Raw genomic sequence first — 23,244 nt, forward strand, 5'->3', positions numbered from 1 at the left:
CTTCTGCAGGAAGGCTATTCCATGCATCCACTACTCTCTCAGTAAAGTAATACTTCCTGATATTACTTTTAACCCTTTGCCCCTCTAATTTAACACTATGTCCTCTTGTAGCAGTTTTTCTTCTGTTAAATCTTCTCTCCTCTTTTACCTTGTTGATTCCCTTTATGTATTTAGCAGTTTCTATCATATCCCCTCTGTCTTGTCTTTCTTCCAAGCTATACATGTTAAGGTCCTTTAATCTTTCCTGGTAAGTTTTATCCTGCAATCCATGTACCAGTTTAGTAGCTCTTCTCTGAACTATCTCCAGAGTACCAATATCCTTCTGGAGATATGGTCTCCAGTACTGAGCACAATACTCCAGATGAGGTCTCACTAGTGCTCTGTAGAGCGGCATGAGTACCTCCCTCTGTCTACTGGTAATGCCTCTCCCTATACACCCAAGCATTCTGCTAGCATCTCCTGCTGCTCTATGACATTGTCTGCCTACCTTTAAGTCTTCTGAAATAATGACCCCTAAATCCCTTTCCTCAGATACTGAGGTTAGGACTGTATCACAGATTTTATATTCTGCTCTTGGGTTTTTAAGCCCCAGGTGCATTATTTTGCACTTATCAACATTAAATTTTAGTTGCCAGATTTTTGACCATTCCTCTAGTTTTCCTAAATCCTTTTCCATTTGGTGTATCCCTCCAGGAACATCAACCCTGTTACAAATCTTTGTGTCATCAGTAAAAAGACACACCTTACCATCGAGGCCTTTTGCAATTTCCCTGATAAAGATATTAAACAATATGGGTCCCAGAACAGATCCCTGAGGTACCCCACTGGTAACAAGACCTTGCTCTGAATATACTCCATTGACTACAACCCTCTGTTGCCTGTCCCTCAGCCACTGCCTAATCTATTCAACAATATGGGAGTCCAAGCCCAAAGTGTCACAAGGGTATCAAGAGCCACGTCTGACTCCGTTATACCCGGGGTCAGGAAGTCGCAGCGGGTGGCTGCGCGCTCTATAGCTAAAGATCACGTTGTTTCTTAGTTATTGTTTTCTGTGTTTGCCTTGCTATCCTTTTTGTCTCACTCAGGGATCCGTAGCTTCTCCTCCTCAGCTGTTTCTTGTCTGCCACTCCCAACCTCCTTATATTCTCCCCTCACACTTCTCTAGTTGCCAATTATAGAGCTTCCTGCCTGGACATCTATACTGACCCACTGGAGTTGTGAATCCTGGTTGTCGTTCCAGAGTGCTACCCTCCGGATCCCTGTTGGGCTTATTGTTGTCTCCTGTTGTCGCCCACCTGGGATTATATGTTGAGTCCGTGTTGTCTGTCCTCCCCTTGGTGTTTTCCCTTAGAGCTAGTGGTGCGGACTAGTGTTCCCACCGCCCTGTTCACTATCTAGGGCTCAGCTCAGGGAAAGCCAGGGCTTTAGGCACGTGATCGGCGTACGGGTGAGGAACCCGTCTAGGGACGTCAGGGCAGCCAGGTGCCAGCCGCAAGGTGAGTCAGGGGTCACCACCTTCCCTCTCACTTGGGCAGGGCCTTCCTCGTTCCCTCCCTCTGTGTCACGTATGTGATAGCCACGCCGACCGTGATATTATAACTGGCCTTTACTTTTTGAGAAAAAAAAAATATATATATATAATTTTTTATTTGTTGTTTTTTTTTCTCTACTTAGAATCCAATATGGATCCTATTGATGCCTTGGCAGAACAGCTTCAAAGCCTGTCTTTGGAGGTGGCAGGATTGAAGGCGTCTGTTCTCCAACAACAGCAGCAAATGCAGCAGACCGCACCCCCAGAGGTTGCTATGGGTAACCAGGTTGTTACAGAACCCAAGGTTGCTCTTCCTGACAGATTTTCTGGGGGAAGGGACAAATTTGCGACGTTCCGTGAGGCCTGCAAATTATATTTTAAGTTGCGCCCTTACTCCTCAGGTCATGAAGAACAGCGGGTAGGGATTGTCATTTCCCTGCTTCAGGGGGATCCGCAATCCTGGGCGTTCTCGTTACCCCCTGGTTCTCAGGCTCTTCGGTCAGTGGAGGGATTTTTTGGGGCTTTGGGTCTCATATATGATGACCCTGACCGAGTCGCCCTGGCTGAGTCGAAGTTACGGAGACTCCTACAGGGAGATCGGTCAGCAGAGGAATATTGCTCAGAGTTCCGTAGGTGGGCGACGGATACTCAGTGGAACGACCCGGCTCTCAGGAGTCAGTTCTGCTCTGGGTTATCTGAAAGGGTTAAGGATGCACTGGCGCTGTATGAGACCCCCCTTTCCCTTGATGCTGTTATGTCCCTCTCTATCAGAATAGATAGACGTCTTAGGGAGAGATCGAAAGTTCCTGAGCAATTGGTTACCTCTCCCAAGCAACAGTCAGCCTGTACTGACTTAGATGAGCCTATGCAGCTAGGCGGAACTTCTCGTCAGGTCCGTCCTCCCGAGGTTCGCCGTAGGGGGGGGCTTGTTTTTTCTGTGGGGGGAAGGGTCATTTCATTAATGTCTGTCCCTCCTTTCTCAAAAACAAAAGACCGTCGGAAAACTACTAACCCCGGGCTGTGCGGAGGATGTCAGCCGGGGGGTATACGTTTCCTCCATACGAACATCTCAATTTGTGTTACCAGCGGTCATTGTTTTTGGTGTAAAGACGGAGTCTATTTCTTTTTTTCTAGACAGTGGAGCAGGGGTAAACTTGATTGATGCCCATTTTGCCCGCACTATGGGTTTGTCTCTCTGTACGCTGCAGAGACCTATTCCCGTATTCGCTATAGATTCTGCTCCTCTGTCTCAGAGAAACCTCACCCACATTGTTCGTAATTTACACCTTCGGGTAGGGGACCACCATAATGAGTGTCTTTCATGTTACGTTCTGGAGGGCCTTCCCTCTCCGGTGGTATTGGGTCTTCCCTGGTTGGTAGCGCACAATCCAGTGGTGGATTGGCAGGCCAGGGAGATATTGGAGTGGAGTGAGCAGTGCAGAGAGAATTGCTTAAATAGCAATTGCTTAATCGCCTCCATAGCTTCCCTACCTACATTTATTTCGGACTTTGAGGACGTTTTTTCTGAAAAGGGTTGTCAGAAGCTACCACCTCATCGTCCTTATGATTGCCCGGTTAACCTGATTCCCGGGGCAAAATTACCCAAGTCCAGGTTGTATAATCTTTCGGGTCCCGAGAGACAAGCCATGAAAGATTATATCTCCGAGAGTCTGGCTAAGGGACACATCAGACCCTCTTCTTCACCCGTGGCTGCAGGGTTTTTCTTTGTTAAAAAGAAAGATGGGGGCCTGCGTCCTTGCTTAGATTTCCGTGAGTTAAACCAGATAACCATCCGTGACCCATACCCTCTTCCTCTCATTCCTGACCTTTTTAATCAGATTGCGGGTGCTAAGTGGTTCTCCAAACTTGATCTTAGGGGGGCCTACAATCTGATTCGTATCAGGGAAGGGGATGAGTGGAAGACAGCTTTTAACACCCCTGAGGGGCATTATGAAAATCTAGTTATGCCTTTCGGTCTGACCAATGCCCCTGCTGTCTTCCAACATTTCGTTAATGATATTTTTAGTCATCTCATCGGCAGGTTTGTAGTCATATACCTAGATGATATCTTAATTTATTCGGCTGATCTGAAAACACATGAGGTGCATGTCAGGCAAGTACTGCAGGTCCTACGGACGAATAAATTATATGCGAAAATTGAAAAATGTGTCTTCGCCGTTCAGGAATTACAGTTCCTGGGATATCTATTATCTGCTTCAGGTTTCCGCATTGATCCTGGGAAGGTCCAGGCAATTTTAGATTGGGATCTTCCTGAGAACCTTAAAGCCCTACAACGGTTTTTGGGTTTCGCTAATTTCTATAGAAAGTTCATTAAAAATTATTCAGTGATCGTTAAACCCCTTACCGACATGACTAGGAAGAGGACGGATTTTTCCAAATGGTCTGACGCCGCTAAAGATGCATTTTCCTCTCTAAAGGAGAGGTTTACCTCGGCACCTGTTCTAATTCAACCTGATGTCTCCCAGCCTTTTATTGTCGAGGTAGATGCGTCAGAGGTGGGAGTGGGGGCTGTATTGTCTCAGGGTCCGTCTCCTGGCAAATGGCGTCCTTGCGCTTTCTTTTCCAAAAAATTATCTTCTGCAGAGAAGAATTATGATATTGGAAATAGGGAACTGTTGGCGATTAAACTGGCGCTTGAAGAGTGGCGTCACTTCTTAGAGGGAGCAATCCACCCCGTCACGGTGATTACGGATCACAAAAACCTTCTGTACCTAGAATCGGCTAAGCGTCTCACCCCTATACAAGCTAGGTGGTCGCTATTCTTTACCAGATTTAACTTTGTAATCACCTATCGTCCTGGGGCAAAAAATACCAAGGCAGACGCATTATCTCGTAGTTTCCCTGGAGGGGGTAATGTTTGTGATCCGGTACCTATTTTACAAAGAGGAGTGGTTGTCTCTGCTGTACACTCTGTTCTAGAGGGAAAGGTGTTAGAGGCTCAGGGGGACGCCCCGGCCTCTTGCCCCTCAGAGAAATAGTTTGTACCGTTAAACCTGCGTCTTGAATTATTAAAAGAACATCATAATTCGGCACTTGCTGGACACCCGGGTAGTAAAGCAACCTTGGAGCTATTATCTCGTCGTTTTTGGTGGCCAAGGTTGCGTCAGGATGTAATGGATTTCGTGTCTACTTGTTCTACTTGTGCACGCGCGAAAGTCTCTCATACACGTCCAGCAGGGTCTTTATTGCCACTTTTCATCCCCAATAGGCCATGGACACATCTGTCAATGGATTTCATCACTGACTTACCGTTGTCGGCGGGTAAAACAGTTATCTTGGTAGTAGTAGACAGGTTTAGCAAAATGGTACACTTTATTGCGCTACCCGCACTTCCTAATGCTAAAACTCTTGCTCAGGTGTTTATCAGTGAAATCGTTAAGCTTCACGGGGTCCCTTCCGATGTGGTTTCGGATCGGGGAACCCAGTTTATTTCTAAGTTTTGGAAAGCTTTTTGTTCCCGTTTGGGGGTTCACTTGTCCTTTTCCTCAGCTTTCCATCCTCAGTCGAATGGACAGACTGAGCGTACCAACCAAAACCTAGAAACATATTTAAGGTGTTTTGTGTCTGAAAACCAAGAGTTGTGGTCATCATATTTACCGTTAGCTGAGTTTGCCATAAATAATCATTATCAGGAGTCCACTGGCAAGTCACCATTCCTTGGTGCATACGGTTTTCATCCCCAATTTTGTACTTTCAAAGAGGGGGGGTCTTCTGGGGTTCCCGAAGAGGAAAGGTTTTCTTCGTCTCTTTCATCGGTATGGCAGAAGGTGCAAGTTAACTTGAAAAAGATGAGTGGTAAATATAAATGCATGGCCGATAAGAAACGGTCGCCAGGTCCGGACCTAGGAGTGAATGACTATGTGTGGTTGTCTACTAGGAATATTAAGTTGAAGGTTCCTTCTTGGAAACTGGGTCCTAGGTTCATTGGTCCCTATAAAATAGTAGCCGTCATTAACCCTGTGGCTTTTCGCCTGGAGCTACCTCAGACTTTTAAGATCCATAACGTCTTCCATAAATCGTTACTCAAGAAGTATGTTCCACCTCTAGAACCATCGCCGCTGCCACCTCCTCCTGTTATTGTGGCTGGTAATCTGGAGTTTCAAATAGCCAGAATTGTTGATTCTCGTCGGGTCCGCCGCTCTCTTCAGAATCTGGTGCATTGGAGGGGTTACGGTCCCGAGGAAAGAATGTGGGTTCCAGCGTCAGAGGTAAACGCCAACAGGTTAATTCAGACTTTCCATGCCTCTCATCCGGAGAGACCTGGTCCTGAGTGTCCGGAGGCCCCTCGTGAAAGGGGGGGTACTGTCACGAGGGTATCAAGAGCCACGTCTGACTCCGTTATACCCGGGGTCAGGAAGTCGCAGCGGGGGGCTGCGCGCTCTATATCTAAAGATCACGTTGTTTCTTAGTGATTGTTTTCTGTGTTTGCCTTGCTATCCTTTTTGTCTCACTCAGGGATCCGTAGCTTCTCCTCCTCAGCTGTTTCTTGTCTGCCACTCCCAACCTCCTTATATTCTCCCCTCACACTTCTCTAGTTGCCAGTTATAGAGCTTCCTGCCTGGACATCTTTACTGACCCACTGGAGTTGTGAATCCTGGTTATCGTTCCAGAGTGCTACCCTCCGGATCCCTGTTGGGCTTATTGTTGTCTCCTGTTGTCGCCCACCTGGGATTATATGTTGAGTCTGTGTTGTCTGTCCTCCCCTTGGTGTTTTCCCTTAGAGCTAGTGGTGCGGACTAGTGTTCCCACCGCCCTGTTCACTATCTAGGGCTCAGCTCAGGGAAAGCCAGGGCTTTAGGCACGTGATCGGCGTACGGGTGAGGAACCCGTCTAGGGACGTCAGGGCAGCCAGGTGCCAGCCGCAAGGTGAGTCAGGGGTCACCACCTTCCCTCTCACTTGGGCAGGGCCTTCCTCGTTCCCTCCCTCTGTGTCACGTATGTGATAGCCACGCCGACCGTGATACAAAGACTGCAATTTATTGATAAGCCTTCTATGTGGGACAGTATCAAAAGCCTTACTAAAGTCTAGATAAGCGATGTCTACTGCACCTCCTCCATCTATTATTTTAGTCACTCAATCAAAAAAATCAATAAGATTAGTTTGACATCTCCCTGAAGTAAAGCCATGCTGTTTTTCATCTTTCAATCCATGGGATTTTAGATGTTCCACAATCCTCTCCTTAAGTATGGTTTCCATAAGTTTTCCCACTATTGATGTCAGGCTTACTGGCCTATAGTTGCCCGATTCCTCCCTACTACCTTTCTTGTGAATGGGCACAACATTTGCTAATTTCCAATCTTCTGGGATGACTCCTGTTGCCAGTGATTGGTAAATAAATCTGTTAATGGTTTTGCTAGTTCACCTCTGAGCTCTTTTAATAGCTTTGGGTGTATCCCATCAGGTCCCTGTGACTTATTTGTATTGAATTTAGACAGCTGACTTAGAACCTCTTCCTCTGTAAAGACACATGCATCAAAAGATTCATTAGTCTTCTTTCCTAACTGAGGTCCTTTTCCTTCATTTTCCTTTGTAAAGACTGAACAGAAGTATTCATTGAGGCAGTCAGCTAGTTCGTTATCTTCTTCCATTTACCTTCCTTCTTTTGTTTTTAATTTTGTAATTCCTTGTTTTAGTTTAATCTTTCATTTATGTATCTGAAGAATGCCTTATCGCCTTTTTTTCCTGACTGAGCTAATTTCTCTTCTGCCTGTGCTTTAGAAGCTCTTATAACTTGTTTGGCCTCTCTCTGCCTATAATCTTTTTGTTTTTAATGATTTTGGCCACTTCAGCTGAGTACCACAGTGGTCTCTTCCTTTTTTTGCTTTTACTGACAAGCCTAATGCAATTTTCTGTTGATTTCAATAGTGCCTCTTTTAAGTAGTCCCATTTCTCCTGGACTCCAATGAAACTGTTCCAATCTGACTCGTATACCACTAATCTAATTTTAGAAAAGTCAGTTTTTCTAAAATCTAAAACTTTTGTTTTTGTGTGGTGTGACTCAGTCACTGTACTTATAGTAAACCACACTGTCTGGTGATCACTAGATCCCAAGCTTTCCCCTACAGTTATATCATATACCAAATTCCCATTTGTGAATACTAAATCTAAAATGGCCTCCTTCCGGGTTGGCTCCTCAACTACTTGCTGTAGAAATAATCCCAGTACGGAATTTAGAATATCTGTACTCCTGGCAGAACTAGCTATTTTGGTTTTCCAGTTTACATCTGGAAGATTGAAGTCTCCCATAATGATAACTTCCCCCTTCAATGTCATTTTAGCTATTTCCTCAACTAGTAGATCATCTAATTCTTTGACTTGGCTAGGTGGTCTATATATCACACCTACACGAGTTACCTTATGATTATCAAGCTGCAAGGTAACCCAAACTGACTCTAAATTGTTCTCATTAACTTGTATCAAATTAGATTTTATGCTGTCTTTCACATACAGGGCCACCCCTCCCCCTTCTTGCCTTCTCTGTCTTTCCTGTATAGAGAGAACCCTGGTATTGATATATCCCAGTCATTACTCCCCTTGAACCACGTCTGAGTAACAGCCACTACATCTATATTCTCAGATGCCATTATAGCCTCAAGTTCATTGATCTTATTCCCTAAACTGCGAGCATTTGTAGATAAGAATCTGAGCTTGTCATTTCTTAACCTTTGTGCTACTGGCATCTTCTGGCATTGTTCCGGGGGGCAGTCGGACTGCTGGATTATCACTCTTTTGCCCCCCTTTCCTAGTTTAAATGCTCCTTAGAAAATACTTGGAACTGTTCACCGAGGACATTCGTTCCTTTGAGAGAAAGATGCAAACCATCTTTCTTGTACAGTTCTTTTCCATTCCAACAAGAGCTAACATGAGACACAAAGCCAAACCCTTGGTTCCGACACCATTCACCAAGCCATACATTGAATTCCTTAATGCGCATCTTCCTGTCATGCTGAAGGTTATGCACAGTCAAAACTGCAGAGAATGACACAGTTGATGCAACCTCCCGTATATCCTTTCCAAGCGTGTGAAAAGCTTCTTTCACCTTTGAAACCTCATTGCAAGCCAGATCGTTTGTCCCAAGATGGACAATAACATCCACTTCCCTTTCCTGCTTTGCTTGCCTAACAATATTAAGGATCCGTCGTCTATCCCTGCTAGCGGTAGCACCAGGGACACATCTCACAACACCATTCTCCTCAAACTTCACACCTCTTATGATGGAATCGCCCACCAACAGCTGCTTACTATCAGTCCTCACCTTCTCCTTTTTGTCTTTGGCTGCAGTCTTGCATACTTTAGGCATGGGAGATGATTGTTTCTCACCCACTGTGCTTGAGCCATCCGCCATGTTGCTCTTGCACTCTGAAAGTGCTGCAAATGAATTATGGAGAGCCACAGACTGTGGGACATGTCTTCTATCCACAACTCTCAGTCTACCAGAACCTACAGTAACCCATCTTCCATTTCTAGAGGGCCTCTGTGGCAGTGGCATTGCAATGTTCTCAGCCTGAGTTTGTTTAATGGTTAATTTACAAATCTCATATTTCAAAAAGGTATTTCCTGCTGCATTATGGAGAGCTGTCTACAGATCAGACAGTATCCAAACCTCTGAAGAGTGGAACCTGAAATAAAAGCACAACAATTCCTGCACAGAACCAGGTCTGCCATTGCAAAGAGGTGAAATTTTTTTAGACAAACAAATCTTACTTGTTTACATTGTATCCACCTCCAGATTACCTTCTGAGTATCTCCTGAATATCTCCAATGCACTTGCAGACCAGCACTTGATTAGCAGCAAGCTATAATAATCCTTAGTAAAGTTGCTTTCTGGCAGTTTGCCACTCTCCGAAATGGTGTTTTCCTGGAAACGAGTTCTCCTCAGGGCTACATGGAAGTGCAAACCAAAGCAGGACTTAGCTCAAACTTAGGTCTCATGCACACAAACGTATTTTCTTTCTGTGTCCATTCCGTTTTTTTTGTGGACCGTATACAAAACCATTCATTTCAATGGGTCCGCAAAAGAATTATTGGTTGCTATGGGCAACTAAGCCAGTTCTACTTTACACCAGTTTGATAAATCTCCCCCATAGTACTTAGATCATCTCAGTAAACAGCTTTTAAAGTGTGAATCATAGCAGTAACCCTTTAGCAGTGAACCAGCGGATCACAGCACATACTCAACCACCACTCCCCTCGGTCGGGGTACACAGCATATTCTTGGGATTGGTTGGGGTCCCAGCAATCAGACACTTTTCACCTGTAGATATGTGATTAGCTTTTATCTATTTACCTTGATTTCTTTTTCCCCACTACGGTTAAAATTATATAAGGCAAATATTCAAAGATGAGTCATAAAATGAAAAACTACGGACAGACGAATTGATAACATTGACTGTCTTATGCCATAGCTCTCTTGCTGGCATAGATTTAGATAATTTTCTACGGCAAAAACTGCTGTAGAAAATTATGTCAGACAGGCTTGCGGGTCGCCCTCTTCCCCGCCCACACCACGCCACCTTTTTTAGAACTGGCGTACTTGGTGTGGAAGAAGTCGCAGATTTGTCTGTAAATCCCCTTTGCGACTGAATCTGCGACAGATATACACAAAAAAAGTGGCGTAATATATGGTCATAAATGATCCCCCATAGTTTTTGAATGTGTTTGAAGCAAGAAAATAAGCAAGAATAAGAATCTGAGTCAGGCCGAATGCACACGGCCGTGAGCGGTCCGTGGTAACACGGCCTGGATTCCTGCTGAGAGCAGGAGCACACGGCGTCATTGGTTGCTATGACGCCGTGCGCTCCTGCTCTCAGCAGGAATCCAGACCGTGTTACCACGGACCGCTCACGGCCGTGTGCATTCGGCCTAACGATGAGAAGGGCCAAGATATGTAGACAACTAGGCCAGAGCATCTCCAAAATTGCTGGTGTTGTGGGGTGCACCTGGTATGCATTGATTAGTAACTATGAAAAGTGGTCCAAGGAAGGATGTGGTCATGGCTGCCTAAGACGCACCTCTGCACGTGGGGAGCGAAGACTAACCAGTCTGGTCCGTTCCCACAGAAGAGCAGCAGGGCTCTGTAAGAGGCCATATAGCTGTAGATCAGCCGGAGCGTCCATACACAACCCTGTCCACTGCTGAAAGCGCCTACAGTTGGCGCATGCTCATCAGAACTGACCCATGAAGCAATGGAAGTTGTGGCCCAGACAGTAGTAGTGGATCACACAGTCTAGGTATGTTCACACATTGTAGTAGAGAAGTCCACAATGGTTTTTTGCAGCGCTTCTGCATAAAAAAAATGCAAGAAAAACTGCATGTAAGGCTCCATTCACATGACCACATTTGTGGTCCGCATCCAACCCACATTTTTTGCGTATCAGATTGCGGACCTATTCATTTTAATGGGGCTGCAAAACATGCATCCATATGTCCGTTCCACAGCTCCACAAAAAAGAACATGTTTTGTCCATTATGCGGACAAGAATAGGCATTATTACAGTGGGTCTTCAAAAAAAAGCAAACTCTACAACACGGACATCATCGGAATTTTTTTGCGGACCACAAAATACATATGGTCATGTGAATGCACCCTAACAATGAACAAAGAAAAGCCATAATGGAAGCAACCAACAATTATATGGACAAAGTCTTACACTAAAATCTCGGACTATCGACTTTGTATTTAATGCGTAAGTGAATGGCTTGTCCATGTCCGAGAGCTGATATGTTACATTTTTTGTGTGCGTTACTACATTTCAGTAACAGAAGGTGATTATCTAATGACTATAGACACGTTCTTGTCCACAGTGTCGTCGCTTCAGCTGACTGGACCGTCCGTACATGCAGCCAGGCTGGGATCTGACGCTCTGGTTCCTTGCTCGTTCACAGTGGATAAACCTCCTGTAGATCCCAATCATCTAACAATCTACTGGAGATTTCTAGAAAAGGAAATCCTGAGCTATGATAAAACTGTGAGGACGACATCTTCTAGATATTCTCTGAGCACAGAAGCATTGATGGCCGGGAATGCCAATCTGACTATTTCTAATATACGAATACCCGATGGGGGAATGTACAAGTGTTCAGTGATGTACGGCTCAGAGAAGAAGGAGAAGGAGCTCCGGCTGGACAGTGGAGGTGAGTCAATTGTTTCCAAGAAACTGACAACATAACTCGTTGCAGTCACCCAATAAGTAAAAGGGGTTTTACATAAAGTAAAACCTTCGTAAGACAACCACCCAGACGGCATTAAAATTTGGTCTTCTACAGAAGTTGGACGGTATTTAATATGTCATGGAACTGAGGATCTGTCACAGAAAATATGGTTTAGATAGACAGATGGCCTTCTCAAAGACTTTATGGACAAGGTTCACAAACTGCAGTGCAGGATCCATCACGAGAAGGACACCGATGGCGCCCAAATGAACCGACTGACTATAATGGGGCTGGCCAGGTTTCCATTATGGAGTTCGTCAGTTTATTATAAAAAATTAAGAACAAAGCAGCATGGTGCGCTACAGTATTTGTTCTACTTTTTAGGACTCCTAATAGAGTATCCAATGCAGATGTGAACCTAGCCTAACATACAGTACTTTGGGTTCCCAATCTTCACCATGCACACCTATACAATACATAGTAATGGCATACTCACAGGTTGTGACACAGCCGCACGAGGAATACCCTCTCTTCAAAAAGTGTCTACATGATACTGCTGTACATGCTGATATACAGTATGATGGATAACTGAATTGCCACTATAGTATCTCATTTTATCCACGGCAGATGAACCACATGTGGGGCCCAATGGAAAGCTACCATCACAAGCGTCCCCCAATTTTGCTTAGACTGTTTGCACCTCTTGAACCACCAAGCTTAGAACCTCCTAGTGAGAGGAACCATTAGGCTTTCATTTAACTACAAAGCTTGTGCCATAACTGTAACCAAAATGTTCATACTGGACTGTAGCCACCAAGCATCTGTGCCTCACATTATAATCTCCAAACATCTGTCAAGACCTGGAAGGCTTGCACCTGTAATGACATCTAAAATCTGGTGAACCTAATGGAGAGTGTAGAACCCACCAGCACTAGCTGGTATATATGAGTATTTTCCCAGTTTCATTATCTATGACTACAAATAATATAAAACATTGACCAAATTACATGTGAGCAAGGTGCACATGGTACTGGCTTGGTATTATACATTGCTATGAGTTGGAACCACATCTGGTTTTTAGATGTGTGAAGAGAAGACGGCAGGGCCCTGTAATAAGTGGAACCTGTGGTGGTCCTGGTACGGATTTTGCATTATAGTGAAATACTGTGTAATGGGCCTGATCTACCTTCTGTTGCATCAGGAGGTCATCACTCTTCATGGACATTAGCATGGTAATATATTAATGATATATGATGCATATGTCTTTCAGCTCCTCCGCAGGTGACAATCACAGGTAAAACAGTTGTACTGAATAAGAAGAGCGTCCTGCGCTGCTCCGTCACTGGATTCTACCCGGTGGACCTTGATATTAAATGGTTCAGGGGCTCGGAGATGCTGAGTGATGTCACTATAGATGAGCCCTCGAGGAACCCAGACAAGACGTACAATGTGAACAGCACCGTAACTATAATACCTACTGAGGAGGACATGGAGCAGATCTTCTCATGTAGAGTCCGTCATTTCTCTCTTGAGCAACCGATACAGGTAGACTTCAAGCTGAAATATAAGGGTGAGTTACTACTAATATCAATTTCTCCACAAGTAAATACTGAATGTTGGATATTGCCATAGACTAGCATTTTGGTTTGTGTTACAATCCATTTTTCTTTCTTTTCATAGAAATACTACACACACCAGGCTCTCACTTATTAGACTTATTAGGCACATATTCACGTGGGTGTAATTTACATCCTCGTGCCGTCTGTTTGTGCAATGGGCTTCTATTCCATTTGTTCACACTAACCAAGAATCCATGCCTATTCTGGTCCATGTCTCACGGAACATGGATCTAGCGACAATTGGAGACAATTGTGTTTTACGAGAACCTATAATACTCCTTTAAACTCACAGGCAGCTAATGTTCTTGGTGTGGACTTCTATCTCAATCATTTCAACCATTCTCTACAGAGCAGATTATATCAGCAATGTCCATGGTATGTCATATTTTAAACAATTCTAGATAAACAGTATTCGGAATCCACAGAAATTCTTTCTTCCTACAATGAGACATTGTTGTTTGTTTGCCATTACGTGGTTTTTGGATCTGCAACAATCGATCCATTTCTAAAATCTAACTTGTACCATTTTTCTCAGATTACAGAATTGGGGTAAATTAAAGTACATAACAGCCAAGTGATTTTCTGGGGGATTAGAGACATTTGTATTCTTTGTGGGTTGTCCTTAACCTGTCATTATAAATCTATCACAGTAATGACCTCAGTGTACTGCTCTAATAAAGCTATACAATAAGGTACAAATATTCCCCTGAAGAGTCCCCCAAAGGACCAAACAGGGTGGATAAGCCAGCGCTTCATAGTTATGTGGAGTCACATGGTATATCACATGATCCCTCTCAGCCATCCAAGAGCTCTGAAATATTATTCAGTCTAAGACTCCCGCCCCTGAGGAGTCTACAAGAAACATCCACTACATTTACAAACATCGGAGTCACAATTCTGAAAATTTGCCACACAAGCTTTTACTGACAATTGTGCCGATTATGAAGACTTCATTCTTTATAATTTTTTTTCACCTTTTTCATTTACTTCCACAGAAGAAAACCAAACTGTGATCATTATCACATGTATCATTGCTGTTTTGTGTGTGATTATCATCATTGCCATCTTTATGTGGACAAGACAATACTATAGAAAAGGTACCTCAACCACTGAACAACATTTCATTCGTAGGTCCGACTCCTATACTGGGCTGAAATGCACGGGCACCAAGTACCATTTGCATCATTATGGAAAACAGAAAGATTTCCCATAATTTAGATGATTATTATTTTTCACTCCATTTTGGACCAAACCTTTATTTTTGGTTGAATAATTCATTGACTTTAAAGGGTTTCTGTCACCACACTTTTCACTATTAAACAGGCTGACATACATGTGCAAATGTCACCTGAATTTAACTCTATTTATTATTTTCAGTGTGCCCCAGATTTTGTGCAATTATAACTTTTATTGTATGCTAATTAGCCTCTAGGAGCGGGGGGGGGGATTTGCACCTGCTCCTAGAGGCTCCATTCGCTCACCTCTTTCCACTCCCTTCTACTCTTGATTGACAGGGCCAGGCCAGCATTGGTCTCCTCCTGCCGGCCCTGTCTGCCAGGGAAATCTGGCGCCTGCGCTGTCCCGTTCAGTATTCGGCAGTGAGGAATCCGGCGAGCGTCCTCCCCTCACAGCGCCTGCGCCGAATACAGAACGGAATAGCGCAGGCGCGAGATTTCCCTGGCAGACAGGGCCGGCAGGGGGAGACCAACGTTGGCCTGGCCCTGTCAATCAAGAGTAGAAGGGAGTGGAAAGAGGTGAGCGAACGGAGCCTCTAGGAGCAGGTGCAACTCCCCCCCCCCCCTGCTCCTACAGGCTAATTAGCATATAATAAAAGTTATAATTGCACAAAAACCGGGGCACACTGAAAAAAAAGAATAGCAGAGTTAAATTCAGGTGACATTTGCACATGTATTATGTCAGCCTGTTTAATAGTGAAAAGTGTGGTGACAGAAACCTTTTAATTAGCTTTCCAAGAAAATGCAGAACCTTTACCCTCCACTGTTTGGCTTATAATTCAACGGTTTCATATCGCTTATGTTGGTAGCACATCTATTGGTAATAGAGTGTTATAATGGGGGAGGTCTACCTGAACTGTTAAACCCTCTACATATTCTCCTCCATTTTATTCATTTCTGTATTTGCAGTTAAACCCCAGCTGTCACAAGCAGTGATAAGACGTCTCATGGACACTGGAGAGATCAAGTATGTGCTCAACCTGGAGAAATTTCGACCTAAAAAGATCAGGATTGTATGGACATGTGGAGTGGGAAGACCTGAAAAAGTCCTGCAATTCACTGAATCAGTGTCAGATAATCCTGACAGAACCTACAGCGTCTCCAGTGAGGTCAGAATTCCTGAGGAACGTCACAAGGATCCAGGGTTCAGAGTCCGAGTGACCTGGGACCATGACTCGATGGAGGAAGCAGAATCCAGGGAGCTCTCTATCCGAGACTCAGGTGAGAAGAGATATATGGCGTCTTATATAAGAATCCCTGGGATGTGTGCACCCATATACCGGTAGCTCCTTTCTTATACCATACTATAGATTGGGGGCAAGTTATATAACATACCCCTCACATCAAGAGCATAGCTATAGGGGAAGCAGGGGAAGTGGCTGCTTTGGGGCCCGAACTAAAAAGGGGCCCATCCAGGAGGAGGACTAAAACATTTTATTGGAAGGGCCCCCTGAATAGTATAAAATGACATTATATACCGCAACATGACATACAGTATATACATGTAGGAAACGGGCTGAGCGGCTGCTGGGCCTCGTCTGAGAGGGATCTTGACTAGCCACAGGAGTGGAGGTTGCACGAGAGGAGCGGGTTGTAAGGAAGCTGCTGGTGTGTGTGTGTGGGGGGTTGACCCTTTCAAAAATTTGCTGTGGGGCCCAGTCATTTCTAGTTACACCATTGTGTCACATGATGCTAAATACCAGCTGGTCTGGGCACCTCTATATCCTGTATTACTGTTAGGTGACATGTTGTTGGCTCTGTAATGGGTAATTTACTGTTTTGTCAACATACATTTACTATTCAGATAAACAGGACTCCGCAAGGTACATGGTATAATATATATGTGTGGTGTATACACACTGATATTGTATGTGATGTCACATCTTGTTCTGTAGATTACAGATGGACGCCAGTTGTAGAAGAGATCCAGATTCCCCGTCTACTTCATGACACCCCGGCCACCCTGCAGTGTAATATCTCGGAGTATTTCCCGGATGCAGTCACTGTGAGATGGAGGAGACGTGCTGGAGATGAGATCTATGAAGAGACGGAGAACCAGAGGATAACATCCGGGAGAGCGGCCGATAACACCTATAACTGTACCTCCAGTCTGACCATCACCCCCACACTGGAGACACATCAGGGGGCAGAATATATATGTCTGGTGGAGCATCCCACCCTGGAGAAACCCATAATGAAAACCACTGGGAGGCTACAAGTCACTGGTGAGTATGTAGACCTAAAAGGGAATGTCCAAGAGATTTACAAATTAAACTAGTTTCAGCAAATATCATAAAATAACCTGTTACACTCCCCTGCACTCTTGGAGAGATGCTCCAGTGGTCCCCACCGATCTCCACATGAACTGTGCAGCCAATCGTTGACTTCTGTTTGATGCTTGTAAAAGAATGCCTGCACTTGGAAGAGTATGACATATTACTGCAATATCACACGCAGCGGATACCTCATCCAGCCAGTGGATTGGACACTACAGATGTGCAGTGTTTCATCTGAATGTGGCTGCCACAAAAGCTGGCCGTGGCCTAAAAGTGTGCTTGTATGTGTACGAGGGTAAAAGCGCGCCTGCGTAAATGCTTGTCTGTGTGTACAAAATATGTGTGTGTAAAAGCATGAATGTGAATGTTTCACCAATCTTCTGCTATTAGCTACATCATCTTCTACAAATGTTTGCTCGTCACTTGTGTCACCCTCACCTGTCTCGTGTGCAGGTCCCTGACCTCTCGCAACATGTGCTCCCACCTGACTGTCATCATTGGTAGTTGCACACCTAAAGGAGTCTGCAGCGGACTTCTCCTCCAAGTCTGGGCTGCCCTTTAACTTCTGACGGTCCTCACAAAGCTCATCGTCGCTGAAAAGAGGAGCAGAGCCAGTGGCCATCATTACCTGGTTAGGAGAAAGAGCAGGAAAAGCAAAAGGCAGGTTCAGGACAGGTGAGGGCATAGAGGCAGTTCCTGGGCCATGCTGACTAAGTGTGGTGTCAGAGGAACCCACTGATTGATTCTTGGCTGTGTGTATCTGTTGTCACCTGAGATGATGTTGAAGAGCGAGTCAACCATTCCAGTACAGCTGAATTGTTGGTCAAAACACGACCGCTGGATGACAGTGGCAGCTCTGACCTGTTGCTGCTACCACTCTCCCCCCTTCTTCTGCTGCTACTTGTGCCGGCTACAGCAACATTTTTGCCACTGCCCATTCCTTTGGACTACCCAGGCAACTGTCTGTTGTCACCTGAGATGATGTTGAAGAGCGAGTCAACCATTCCAGTACAGCTGAATTGTTGGTCAAAACACGACCGCTGGATGACAGTGGCAGCTCTGACCTGTTGCTGCTACCACTCTCCCCCCTTCTTCTGCTGCTACTTGTGCCGGCTACAGCAACATTTTTGCCACTGCCCATTCCTTTGGACTACCCAGGCAACTGTCTGTTGGCCATAGTGTAAAGTAACTGGAATTTGAGCCTTGATTCTAATAAAAGGAATATTCCAGAAGCTCTTCCTGTGGTGACTGCGGTTTGTTACTGTGACTCTACAAGCGATCCTGGCCGGGGGAGTTTAGCCTTTGGGTGTTTTATGCTTATCCCTTAGACTATCTTCCCCTGTGAAGTGAGTTACTTATATGTATAATTTTATTTATTATATCCATATTTTATTTTATTTATTGGCTTGTGGTTATATATACCTACACTGCGTGCAGAATTATTAGGCAAATTAGTATTTTGACCACATCATCCTCTTTATGCATGTTGTCTTACTCCAAGCTGTATAGGCTCGAAAGCCTACTACCAATTAAGCATATTAGGTGATGTGCATCTCTGTAATGAGAAGGGGTGTGGTCTAATGACATCAACACCCTATATTAGGTGTGCATAATTATTAGGCAACTTCCTTTCCTTTGGCAAAATGGGTCAAAAGAAGGACTTGACAGGCTCAGAAAAGTCAAAAATAGTGAGATATCTTGCAGAGGGATGCAGCACTCTTAAAATTGTAAAGCTTCTGAAGCGTGATCATCGAACAATCAAGCGTTTCATTCAAAATAGTCAACAGGGTCGCAAGAAGCCTGTGGAAAAACCAAGGCGCAAAATAACTGCCCATGAACTGAGAAAAGTCAAGCGTGCAGCTGCCAAGATGCCACTTGCCACCAGTTTGGCCATATTTCAGAGCTGCAACATCACTGGAGTGCCCAAAAGCACAAGGTGTGCAATACTCAGAGACATGGCCAAGGTAATAAAGGCTGAAAGACGACCACCACTGAACAAGACACACAAGCTGAAACGTCAAGACTGGGCCAAGAAATATCTCAAGACTGATTTTTCTAAGGTTTTATGGACTGATGAAATGAGAGTGAGTCTTTATGGGCCAGATGGATGGGCCCGTGGCTGGATTGGTAAAGGGCAGAGAGCTCCAGTCCGACTCAGACGCCAGCAAGGTGGAGGTGGAGTACTGGTTTGGGCTGGTATCATCAAAGATGAGCTTGTGGGGCCTTTTCGGGTTGAGGATGGAGTCAAGCTCAACTCCCAGTCCTACTGCCAGTTTCTGGAAGACACCTTCTTCAAGCAGTGGTACAGGAAGAAGTCTGCATCCTTCAAGAAAAACATGATTTTCATGCAGGACAATGCTCCATCACACGCGTCCAAGTACTCCACAGCGTGGTTGGCAAGAAAGGGTATAAAAGAAGAAAATCTAATGACATGGCCTCCTTGTTCACCTGATCTGAACCCCATTGAGAACCTGTGGTCCATCATCAAATGTGAGATTTACAAGGAGGGAAAACAGTACATCTCTCTGAACAGTGTCTGGGAGGCTGTGGTTGCTGCTGCACGCAATGTTGATGGTGAACAGATCAAAACACTGACAGAATCCATGGATGGCAGGCTTTTGAGTGTCCTTGCAAAGAAAGGTGGCTATATTGGTCACTGATTTGTTTTTGTTTTGTTTTTGAATGTCAGAAATGTATATTTGTGAATGTTGAGATGTTATATTGGTTTCACTGGTAAAAATAAATAATTGAAATGGGTATATATTTGTTTTTTGTTAAGTTGCCTAATAATTATGCACAGTAATAGTCACCTGCACACACAGATATCCCCCTAAAATAGCTAAAACTAAAAACAAACTAAAAACTACTTCCAAAAATATTCAGCTTTGATATTAATGAGTTTTTTGGGTTCATTGAGAACATGGTTGTTGTTCAATAATAAAATTAATCCTCAAAAATACAACTTGCCTAATAATTCTGCACTCCCTGTATATATGCTGCCATAACTGAGGTTTTGAACCCACTTTTACTAACTGTTGATATATACAGACTGTTCCTCTAATAACGCACGGCCGTTCTTCTATTCACGGACCATATATACTTCTTAAAAATGTACTCTAGACATTATAAGATCTATTCAGCCTCCTCTTATCATACTTCATTTCACACAGATGATTGGAGCCTATTTTGTGGCTGGGTTCATTTCTTGTGTTTTTTTTTCCCGTTTGCTTTATCAGTACTACAGAACACCAGTGACTGACTGCCTGCTGTCTCTAACATCATATCGTCTCTATATCTGAAACAGAATCTTTCAAATAGTAAACTACTGGTGTTTTCTCCGTCTACTAACGTACCTAAACCTGATATCTCTCCATTCCAGGGTGTTGCACCACCATCACCTAGGCAGCATGTCTTTCCTTTACCGCTTATATTTTATCGCTTGCCCTCTCATGCTGCCTGCACCTTAAAAAATATCTCTAGAATCTGCCCCTTTCTGATTGTGGAAACAACAAAAACTCTCATTGTCTCCCTGATCCATTCCCATCTTGATTACTGTAACTCATTGCTAATTGGTCTCCTCCTCACCAGACTATCCCCACCCCAGACCCTCCACAATTTATCCTGAACACAGCAGCCTGGCTCATTCATCTGTCTAAGCGTTACTTCAATGCCTCCGCCCTGTATCAGTCATTGCACTGGTTAGCCATACAGTACAGGATTCAAGTTAAAGTGCTCATTCTCACCCACAAAGTCCTCCACAGTGCTGCACCCCCTACATCTCTTCCCTCATTTCGGTCTACCCCCCTACCCGTGCTCTTTGTTCAGTCAATGATTTACTACTAACATCCATCATAATCCGAACCTCTCACGACCGTCTCCAAGACTGAGCTGCATCAGTTCTCTGGAATGCCCTCCCCCAGGCAATTAGGTTAATTCATAACATCCACAGTTTTAGGCGCTTCCTAAAAACATGCATCCCCTGATCTAACTCTTCCCCCTTCACTGTAGCCCCACACCACCCTTCAGCATCATTCTTCCGAACCTGATCTATCGCCAAATATGGAAGCGCTCATTAGTTACTTGTCTGCCCTAGGCGGGTGCCTACCCTTGCCTACCTGTCGCCCCGGCCCTTGTTACTGTATCTATGTACCAAGCTTTGTTCTGTTAGTGTATCTATGTACTGAGCTTTGTTCTGTTAGTGTATCTATGAAGTGAGCTTGGTTCTGTTAGTGTATCGATGTACTAAGCTTGGTTCTGTTAGTGTATCTATGTACTGAGCTTGGTTCTGTTAGTGTATCTATGTACTGATCTTGGTTCTGTTAGTGTATCTATGAAGTGAGCTTGGTTCTGTTAGTGTATCTATGTACTGAGCTTGGTTCTGTTAGTGTATCTATGTACTGAGCTTGGTTCTGTTAGTGTATCTATGTACTGATCTTGGTTCTGTTAGTGTATCTATGAAGTGAGCTTTGTTCTGTTAGTGTATCTATGTACTGAGCTTGGTTCTGTTAGTGTATCTATGTACTGAGCTTGGTTCTGTTAGTGTATCTATGTACTGAACTTGGTTCTGTTAGTGTATCTATGTACTGAGCTTTGTTCTGTTAGTGTATCTATGAAGTGAGCTTGGTTCTGTTAGTGTATCTATGTACTGAGCTTGGTTCTGTTAGTGTATCTATGTACTGAGCTTGGTTCTGTTAGTGTATCTATGTACTGAGCTTGGTTCTGTTAGTGTATCTATGTACTGAGCTTGGTTCTGTTAGTGTATCTATGTACTGAGCTTGGTTCTGTTAGTGTATCTATGTACTGAGCTTGGTTCTGTTAGTGTATCTATGTACTGAGCTTGGTTCTGTTAGTGTATCTATGTACTGAGCTTGGTTCTGTTAGTGTATCTATGAAGTGAGCTTGGTTCTGTTAGTGTATCTATGTACTGAGCTTGGTTCTGTTAGTGTATCTATGTACTGAGCTTGGTTCTGTTAGTGTATCTATGTACTGAGCTTGGTTCTGTTAGAGTACCTAAGTACTGATTTTGATTCTGTTACCATATCTATATGCTGTGCTTGGTTTTGTTAGTGTATCTAAGTTATGTACTTGGTTTTCTTAATGTATCTAAGAACTGTGTTTGGTTATGTTAGTGTATATTAGTATTGTTTCTTTTACCATATCAATGTAGAAAGTTTGGTTCTGTGGTACAGTATGTCTGCAGAAGCACTGGTTCAATCACTGTATCTACAGTGCCTTGCAAAAGTATTGCAAGTATCACAACCTGGAATTAACATGGATTGTTTGAGGATTTGCATCATGTAATTTACAGAACATGCCGACAACTTTGAAGATTTTTATTTTATTGTGAAGCAAACAACAAATAGGACAAAGTAACAGAAAAAGTCAATGTGCATAACTATTCACCCCCTAAAGTCAATACTATGTAGAGCTCCCTTTTGTGGCAATCACAGCTCCAAGTCGCTTTGGATAAGTCTCGATGAGCAGTTGCCACATCTGACCACTGGGATTTTTGCCCATTCCTCCTTGTAGAACTGCTCCAGCTCCTTCAGGTTGGATGTTTGCGCTTGTGAACCGCAATCTTTAAGTCTGACCACAGATTTTCTATTGGATTGAGATCTGGGCTGTGACTCGGCCATTCCAACACATTTACAGGTTTCCCCTTAAACCAGTCAAGTGTTGCTTTAGCAGTGTGTTTGGGGTCATTGTCCGGCTGGAAGGTGAACCTCCGTCCTGGCCTCAGGTCACGCACAGAGTGGGGAAGGTTTTTCTCAAGAATATCCCTGTATTTGGCACCATCCATCTTTTCCTCAACTCTGACCAGTTTCCCAGTCCCATCCCCCAGCATGATGCTGCCACCACCATGTCTCACTGTGGGGATGGTGTTCTTTGGGTGATGTGATGTGTTGGGTTTGCGCAGAAATAACGTTTTCTTTAATGCCCTCCTTGCCCGATCCATGAGTTTTGGTGGGCGGCCGTCTCTTGGCAGGTTTGCTGTTGTGCCATGTTCTTTCCATTTGGTTATGATAACTGCGATATCTCAGCAGAACCGCACACAACTACCGCACAATACAAATGCACTATATAGAAAGTATATTATAAGTATATCACACCCCTCAGTATATCACACCTATCTATAGCACACCTATACCAGTCCTTAAAAGGACTTTTGTGGCCCTATTAGCTAGTGTTTGGTGTCCCTAACAGCCTGTCCCTGCTCCACACAGCAACCTCTCCCTACACTGGCAAAAGACTGAATGTAAAATAGCGGCCAGATCGGGTTTATTTATAAGGTAGGGGGCGTGTCCATGCGCTGAAACGTCTCAATTGGCTGTCCTGTACCACCTGATGGATGTGTCATGGGTCAAAGTTCTGCACAATGTAAAAGAATATGACGCCGGCGGACATCGCC

General features: G+C 44.2%; 1 protein-coding gene across 1 annotated transcript in view; it reads left to right on the top strand.

Annotated features, from left to right (window-relative positions):
* Positions 1–23,244, top strand: part of LOC121007421 — a 72,393-nt gene that overhangs the window by 44,626 nt on the left and 4,523 nt on the right. Inside the window, exons 8-9 of the mRNA XM_040439340.1 lie at positions 15,469–15,780; positions 16,455–16,784. Of these exons, the coding sequence (XP_040295274.1) occupies positions 15,469–15,780; positions 16,455–16,784 (642 nt within the window). The remainder of the gene's footprint in view (positions 1–15,468; positions 15,781–16,454; positions 16,785–23,244) is intronic.

The sequence above is a fragment of the Bufo bufo genome, chromosome 7 (assembly GCF_905171765.1).
Source record: "Bufo bufo chromosome 7, aBufBuf1.1, whole genome shotgun sequence".
Lineage (NCBI taxonomy): Eukaryota > Metazoa > Chordata > Amphibia > Anura > Bufonidae > Bufo > Bufo bufo.